At 39.2% G+C, this 9,269-nt stretch overlaps 1 protein-coding gene across 1 annotated transcript; it reads right to left on the minus strand.

Annotated features, from left to right (window-relative positions):
- Window positions 1-8,613: 8,613 nt before the first annotated feature.
- On the minus strand, window positions 8,614-9,068 carry LOC126440347 (cyclic pyranopterin monophosphate synthase-like). The gene has a single exon (XM_050090636.1). The coding sequence runs from the start codon at window positions 9,066-9,068 to the stop codon at window positions 8,634-8,636; it is 435 nt and encodes a 144-aa protein (XP_049946593.1). The 3' UTR covers window positions 8,614-8,633.
- Between the last annotated feature and the right edge of the window lie 201 nt (window positions 9,069-9,269).

A 9,269-nucleotide genomic window follows, 5' to 3' on the forward strand; every position in this document is an offset into this window, starting at 1 on the left:
GTGCATAAGGGAAACATCTAATCACCTTTATTTTACCAAGACAAAATTTATGATTTTCTAAAGTTTCAAACCTTGACAGGAAATAATGGATTAGGCTCTCCGTAAATTATAAACTAACATTATTGTGATGATGGAAAATCTCATATAAAGACGTGAAACAAATACTAACAAAGAGATAGAGGGGCTGGCCAGTACAGCCAATAGATACACAAAACATAACAGAAAATTTACGTATCCTAGCTTTTGGAACTTTGTTCCTTCGTCAGGGAGGAGAGAGGGGAAAGAAGGGGAAGAAGAGAAAGTGGATTCAGTTACTCACAACCCAGGTTATGAAGCAACAGGGTAGAGGTAAACAGGGAGGGTAGCAAAGATGGAGGCATGGGTGTATACTCTACAGTATGTCAACATGTTGCCTTGACCTGTTTGATAACCAGGTCTGGCTCCAATTTAGTGCACACGGGACATCATCGAACAACTCCAGTGTCTCCCAAAAACAGCATTAACCATCCCTGTTTTGATGACAATGTGAAACAGGCATGGAACTTCATCCCACAAACTCATAACCAGCACAATGCATGCACGTTTGCATGCTTACATTCGGGCAGTTACACTGGATTTCAATGCATTAGTGTATCACATTTGCAATGGTGTATCTCGCACTTATATTATCCTGTGATCTTGCAATGTTAATCACTTAAATAAGTTACTTAGACATATATGTTCCTGAAATTTCATTACTCTACGTTAATTACTTTTTGGTGTTGCAAATTTTTTTTTTTTTTTCAGTGTACATGATGACTACAATAATACATTATAATGTTTCTCCAGTGGTTTCAACATTAACTTTTTAACAGAAAAGATTTTGCTTACAGTTCATTTTTAAGTTAACATTTCTAAACTTTTTAACAATCCATATTAAAGCTAGCAATAGTAACTATATTAATAATTGCTGCTGTAAACAGTTACACATATGGACATCAGTTTTGAATAATGGGTTTTGAGTGTAAATAATGTTTTATGTAAGTGTTTGTATTGATACTTAAAATTAAATGTCATGTAATGAATGTCCACTGTTTTGTTGGATCAAGTTATTTACGAACGCGGTGTACTGTGTTCTTCCATTAGAGAATGAGACTGTATTGTTTATCGGTTTCATTACAAAATGCTAATAAGCTTTTAGTTAGAAAACCTTCTATAACTAGAATTATTAATATGAGAAAAATAGGAACAGTGAAAGAACGGAAGATCAGTTGCAGAAACAAGAGTAGCTCTGAGTTGCAAGAGTGGTTGCTTTTCCCACACATGTAATTAACTGGCATTATCGCCACTATTAACTTACCATGGTTTCACATCTCATCTGTTCATTGTTCCCCATGTCCTGCCCTTCTGTTCCCCCTTCCTATTAGATCATATATGCCTCTGTTACTGTAATCGGTATGTAAACAATAATTATCACATGACCTTTTTTTGTTACAGGTTGTAATATTTGACATTGCAGCTTTTGAAAATGGAGCAGGATGTTGTGCCCTCTCTCCTATTGGAGTGTTTCTCTGTGATCAGAATTGGAGGCAGACAATTCACTTGAACGTCTTGACGCGCAGGTCACCGAAGTGTCGTCAAATCGAAAGACCTGCACCAGGCGAACGGTCTACCCGACGGGAGGCCCTAGCCACACGACATTTCCATTTTTACTTGAACGTCCATTGCTGTTGTTGATGTCTTTGAATCGTGTTGGTTCTTTGTGATTAATAAAAAAATTATACAATCCAATGGTTTCTTCGCCTTGTCTTTAAAAATTCCAGACCTATTGTGCAAACACATATTTTGAGAGTTATACATCTGAGCCTCCTTGTGGAAAGTGCGTTTCACACATACTTTCAAGATAAATTGAATAATGACCCCCATTTTGTGTGTTGGGGAAGATAATTTGATACAGCTAAATGCATATACGGGTACACACATTTGCTCGCGCCTGAGACAAAGTGAGAGTGATTCAAAGGAAGAATTCAGTACTTTTTACCTACTTTCTGAATAACTCGTACTTTCGTCAGAAATGTCACACTGCAAAGTTGATTAGGTAAAGGGACAAAAATGAGAGTAAAATATAATTTGAATATCAGAAAAAATAACCACTTAGTTTCCAGAATGAGATTTTCACTCACCACTTAGTGTTTGTGTAATACTTTACGGCAAGCGTAAAATTAATTTTTAAACATTGGGAAATCTGGGATGGAATAACAATAATATGGAATAGGATAGCTTTCTGCTCCCCACCTAGAGGAGACACTGAGTGGCAGACTGGCACATTGAAGGAAGATTTTTAGATATTAGAAAGTATGGGACAGCCCTCATCAAGCAGGTGTGGTGGTGTGAGGCTGGGGTGGGAGCAGGTAAAGGCCTAGATATGTGAGACAGAGAGACTAGCAAAGGTTTAGGTAACGGGGTTTACAGGAGTAGAGAATATGCTGCAGCTAAAGTTTCTAGGTTTCGTTCCTGTGGCCCCACACCTCAATGCCCTCCCCTGCTCCCATTCCAATCTCACACACTGTTACTGTCCCCCTAGTACACTTCTCTCTGTCTGTCCACCTCCACACTCCCAACCAGCAGAGACTCCCTATGCTGAGGTGGGCTCTGTCCATTAGATTACACTCGTAAGATAAAAATAAACATTATGCAGCATGAAAGAATTATCTGTGTGGGATGGAAATATGTAGATGTGATGTACGTGCACAGACAAAAAAAAAAAAAAAAAAAAAATTACAATGTCAGAAAAATTGATTGATTAATTCAAGATAAAGAGCTTCACAAATTGAGCAAGTTGGTTCACCTCTGACTCTTGAGCAAGCTTGGCATTGATAGATTTGTTGGATGTCCTACTGAGGGATATCAAGCCAAATTCTATCCAAGTGGCGCATTGTATTGTCTAAATCATGAGCTGGTTGGGTGGCCCTGCCCATAATGCCCCAGACATACTCAGTTGGGGACAGATCCCGTGACCTTGCTGGCAAAGATAAGGTGTGGCAAGTATGAAGACGAATTGTGTGTGGGCAGGCATTATCTTGCTGAAATGTAAGCAAATGATGGCTTGTCATGAAGAGAAACAAAATGGGGTTTATAATATCGTCAACAGATGTCTGTGTTGTAATGGTGACACAGATGACAACCAAAGGGGTCCTGTTATGAAAAGAAATGGCACAGTAGACCATCAGTCCTCGTTTGGCTGTATGGCAGCCAGCAGCCAGGTTGGTATCGCACTGCTATCTGGTGTGCCCCCAGGCACGTCCCTGGTCTGGAATTGCATTGACTGGAATATAATTGGCTTCAGTGATGAATCCCACTATGAACTGAGCCCCAATGATCAGCACAGATGTGTCTGAAGACGCCCCAGACGGTGGGATGCCACCGTGAATGTCACATCCCATACGGTCCAACTACCAGGACTGATGATCTGGGGTGCGATTTCTTTTCCTAACAGATCCCTTTTGGTCAACAGACGACTATGCTGTAGGGGTGACATGGATGCCCCCCCTACAGCATAGTCGTCTGTTGACAATACTGTACATCCTATTTTGTTTCCCTTCTTGGCAAGCCATACATTGCTTACATTTCAGCAAGATAATGCCTGTCCGCACACAGCTTGTCCTCGTGCTTGCCAAACCCTAGCTTGGCCAGCAAAGTTGCTGGATCTCTCCCCAATTGAGAATGTAATGAGCATTATGGGCAGGGCCATTAGACCACCTCGGGATTTTGACTATCTACCGTGACATTTGAATAGAATTTGGCATGATGTCCCTCTGTTGGACATCCAACAACTCTATCAGCCAGAGCCAAGCTTGTATAAGGGCCAGAGGTGGACCATCTCATCCAATTTGTGATGCTCTTTCTCTTGAATAAATCATCCAGTTTTTTCTGAAACTGTAATTATTTTTCTGTCTTCACATGTATGTCACATTTACTGATTTCAGCCCTATTTGGTATTTGGATAATTCCTTCAGTACCTAAGTGTTTTTTTGAGTATATAGTACCTGACAGTTTCTTTTTTTTCAGTATGCTTGTCTGCTGCCCATTGCCTGCTCTAACTGGTGAGTAGCAATCTGTTTTGTCAACCTGACCTTCAAACTTTCGTCTTCCTGGCTCGACTGGTGCAGGCAGTATTTCTCGATTTCTGAACAGCTTTTGACTTAGTGCCAGATTGATGCTTATTATCAAAATTGCTACTGTGAGGGGTATCGAGTGAAATTTGTCACTGGAATTGAGGATATTTTGGTAGGAATGACTTACATGTTATCTTGGCTGGGGAGTCATCATCTGATGTAGAAGTAACCTCAGATGTGTCATAGAGAGGTATGTTGTGACCATTGCTGTTCATGTTCATGTACATTAATGACTTTGCAGACAATATCAATAGTAAAGCACTCTTTTCACAGATAGCGCATTTATCTAGAATAAAGCACAGTCTGAAAGAAATTGTACAAACATTCGTCAGATCTTGATAATTTCAAACTTTCTTTTAAATGTTCAGACATGTAAAATCGTGCATTTTGCAAAATGAAGAAAACGCAGTGTGGTATGACTACAGTATCAGGGTGTCTTGCTTGGATTAAGTCTATTCATACAATTACCTGGGTGGAGCACTTTGTAGGGATATGAAATGGAACAGTCATATAGGCCCACTCAGGGGTAAGGCAGGCGAAAGACTTAGATTTTTTTTGGTAGAATACCATAGAAATGCAGTCATTCTACAAATCATTTGTATAATCCATCCTAGAATATTGCTCAAATGTGTGGGACCCGTATCAAAATGGATTAATGGGTGATTTGAACGCATGCAGAGAAGGGCAGATCAAATGGTCACAGGTTTGTTTGACCCAAGGGAGAGTGTCACAGAGATGCTGAAATAACTGAATTGGCAGACGCCTCAAGATAAGATGTACACTATCCTAAGAAAGTATGCTTACCAAAAGACGACTCTAGAATATGTTACAACCTTGTAACTATTGCTCCCTTAGGGACCGTGAGGACAATATTAGATTAATTACAGCATGCAGAGAAAGATTTAAATGGTCTTGAAACATGAACAAGCTTTAATATCTGGTACAGTGAGATGTACCCTCTGTCATACTCATCATAGTGGTTTGCAGAGTGTGGATGAACATGTAGATAGCATCATCCAGAACGCAATCAATGTGTATCTGAAACTTGAGCTTGTCCTAGTGTGTAGTGTCACAAACGTTTTGACATTATTATACATACTTCTGCCACTGGGGCAATCATAGGTAATGACTAATTTGGCAGTAATATGCAGTGCTAGATTTGTTAAAAGAAAAAAAAATAGACTTCTTAACATGTATTTATGGTAAGTAGCACTCTATCATTTCCTATATTTCTAAGTTCCTACCGAGAGTTTCCATAGTTTGATTTAGACTTCTGAAAAAGTTATAACACTTTTCTGAGCTTTTTAAAAGTGTGAATACAACATTTGTGTCTTACCGCTTCAACTAGAGCAAAAGTTCTATTGTACCACATCTCAAAATCTTTGGGTCTAATTTTTTTCGTCATCAGCGGTATACTGTCACAAATCAAGACTTGGTTATGTGTATTGTTAGATTTTGTTTATTATTATTTAAGTGGGGTGCATGAGCAATGCAGCTGACTGGGATTCATCTGCTGCAAGTCATAGACTGACCGCTGCTGTGTTCACTGCCTGGGTCAAAGGTGCTGAAAGGATGTGCTCATTGATGCTATGGAGACACTGTTCTGTGTTTTACTTTAATGACAATTATTGTCAGTTTCTTTTTGTTTTGTTTATAAGAAAGGAATGAGGACATCATTAGATCTTTTGTAGAGTACACAACATAAATCACAAAATGTTATATCTGTATTAGCAAAAAATTGGACTACATTGTATGATAGAGATGAAAAAGAAACTGTGATTAAATTCTTTCTGTGTTAGATTCCTGAACCTGCCGATCTTTGAGAGAGAGAGAGAGAGAGAGAGGGAGAGAGACAGAGAGAGAGAGAGAGAGAGAGAGAGGGGGGGGATGGGATTTAATTGTATCTCCCCATGCAGCTGTAGCATTTTGGCATGTCGTACATTGGTCAGATCATAAGAACCTTGGAGGACTCGTATGTAGGGCATAAGCAACACACACACACACACACACACACACACACACACACACACACACACTTAATAATAGTCAAGAAAATTTGCAACCGCAAAATATTGCCACGGTACAGGTCATAGAATCTAATATACAACACAAATATTTCAATATGCATATCCAGTTACTGGCATAGTGTTATTAAGAAATCTGTTGAGAGACAGAAGTTTTTGCTTAAATTCTTATAATTTACACCAGATGATGTACAAAATAAACTCCAAATTACTGTAACAACATAGTGCACAAGGCACATATTCATTTTCTAATTACAACAATCATACCCCAAACTATAACAATTAAAATATTGAAGACCAGCATTTAATTTTAGCTGCTACAAAATTATGTCACAGGCAACAATCATTTAATTCACTTCTTTAACATAACAATTTAATTTAAAAAAGACAACAAATAACATTTTTAAGTACAATATTCAAGTTTAGGTGCTGCAAAGATGCATAACAATCATCTGTGTTTCAACATTCTCATAAAAAATACGACATAAAAAAGAAGACCAGATTGTAGATCATGGGTGGGCTACGTAAAATAAATGACAAAAATCAGCAGCTGTAAAAGGCAGATTTTTTTCCAACTACAACCAATTCCTCCATTTTACAACAGCATAAATGAATGCAGCTCTTTTTCCCCAAATTTGCTGCTTCAGATTATTAGTGTCATAATGAAGTCTTTTAAGAATTAGAGGCACAAACAGATTAATAAATACAAACAAAAGCAGGAATATTCAATTTGCTCAAGGCTACCAAATGAAGGAAGAAAGGGGGCTAGGGAGGAGAAAAAAGATCACATAACAAAGAAATAAACTGCTGATTGTTTGCATCATTCCTAGACTCAAAACCCTAAGCAAAAGAAACAGTGATGATAGCATTGATTTAAAATGATGTCAGAAAAGACGGCAGCTAATTCTAGGTGATCCTCCATAAAGCCATGGTCTCACATTGTCAAACCCCTGCAGGATTGTTTGAGGGACAATGATTTGACATTGATTGTTAAGTCAAAAAGGCAATGCTTCTCTGACTGAAGAAACAATCAAAAATATATTCTTTTAATGGAATATTTACTTTGCAGTGTTATGATCTGAGAAACATACTGAAAAGAAACATGACTATGTTGAGAAATTTTCGTTATGTATTTACTTATATTTGTAACCGCAGTACATGAAAAAAGTGATACTCGACATTTGAGTTAACTGAAAGATGAAAGATTAGGGTTTCATGCCCTGCCGATCCTTGTCCCCAAACAGGTACAGCCCGCAAACAGAATTCTACCAACCAGCTTGGACTGAAAACATAACACACAAGAATCGTGCCCGTGAGTGTAGATGACACTCGGAATATCACGCAACACGGATACCCGAGGATGATGTCTGTCAGAGCAGATTGCAGATGAAGCACGAAGGCAGAGGGAACAAATTACAGACCTGCTCCATCTGACGGTCAGCCTCAAGTAGCACTTTGTGAAAGCAACAACTAATGTCACCGAAATATGCGAGGAAGACAATGATGTCCAACTGTGCAAAGGACAACTCGGGAATTTCAACAAACTTCTGGAAAAATCTGAAGAATTAAATTGACAGAAACCTGTTCTGGATTGGTAACTTACAAAATAAAACATTTTCAATCTCTGGACAAGTCACACACAAGAAAGATAATAGGCCTTTAAAAAAGAGGATACCATACAGTGTAAAGCTGAAACATGTAAATTAGTCTGGCCAATATGCTCTACACCTGAGCAAAAGTGTCAATGAAGTGGTGCACCTTTCAGGAACTGTTAAAAAAGTGTCATTTTACATCAATGAACACAGCAATGACAACCTGATCCTAGGAGAAAAGAGCTGATACACACTATTTATTTAAGAATGAACACTTCACCTCAACTTTCACAGCATGGGACCATCAAAAATTGAAACAATAGAGCAACACAGAGGACACTACCACACAGCTGGGGGAGGGCACAGAGAGAGAGAGAGATTTGGAATTCGGTACAGTTACGTTGCAAATTTCAAACTCACAGTTATTCATCTAACAGATGTGCTTTTTAAAGGTACGGTTCAAGAAATGCTGCACATGCAATGCCCGGGATTGTAGCGACGCCACTGTACTTTGGGAGGAGAGTGACAAAAATACTGACAGTGACAAAACAATGAATGTTAGTGAAGTTAAGAGTGTCTTACATGAAAACTGCAACTGAAAGCTTTGTTTTTGTGTGTAATTTATCTACAGTGTACTACAAAAAAACTGGTTAAGGGTAAAACACATTTTGAAAAGCTTTTGTAAATGGGCAACTTGACAAATTATTTTTAATTAAGTTTCTCTCTTTTTCGAAATTAAAGGTGCAACTTATATTCAGGCCAATTCGATGTGTATATAATTTATGATAACTATGAACAGACTTTGAAATTTGCCTACATCCCACCAGGTATACTTAACTTATTTCACTGCCCCACACAGATGCTCATGTCCGGTGGAAGTCTCCTCTAGTTCCCCCACTTTTGGCCAGAAGCATTATTTCAGATATCACAATGTCATGACTCACAGCTTTGCACATATCGTACACTGTTAAGGCAGACACCGATACAGCAGTGAGAGCTTCCATCTCCACACCCGTCTGCCCTCTACACTTTGCCGTGCCAGTTACAATCACACAGTTGAGAGCAGAGTCCAGTTCAATGTCCACAGCCACAGAGGATAAAGATATGTTATGACACAGAGGGATAAGGCTGGACGTCTGCTTGGACCACACAATTCCCGCCAGGCGAGCAACGCTAAGTACGTCACCTTCCTTCAGGCCATTTTCTCGTACGAGTTTCATCAGTTCGGGTCCCACAAAAACCTTTGCTCGTGCTGCAGCAGTCCGTTCTGTCACCAGCTTCGAACCCACGTCGACCATTTTCGCCCTGCCGGTCCGGTCAACATGAGTCAGACTTCCGGACTGTGCTCCCAAACTGCAGAAACGGCAAGAGAAGGCAGAGGGCTGTGCTCTGTGTGTTTGTCTTGTTAGGAGTCCTGTATTGCACATAATGCTTGGGGTATAGGGAAGCAAAAGAAACTGTTTTCTAGATTCAGTCACTACACTCAAATTATGTGACAA

Source organism: Schistocerca serialis, unplaced genomic scaffold, assembly GCF_023864345.2.
Source record: "Schistocerca serialis cubense isolate TAMUIC-IGC-003099 unplaced genomic scaffold, iqSchSeri2.2 HiC_scaffold_1362, whole genome shotgun sequence".
Lineage (NCBI taxonomy): Eukaryota > Metazoa > Arthropoda > Insecta > Orthoptera > Acrididae > Schistocerca > Schistocerca serialis.

What these genes read in the sequence shown, in the direction of transcription:
- LOC126440347 (XM_050090636.1), bottom strand. Translation starts at nt 9,068, where the DNA reads ATGGTCGACGTGGGTTCGAAGCTGGTGACAGAACGGACTGCTGCAGCA.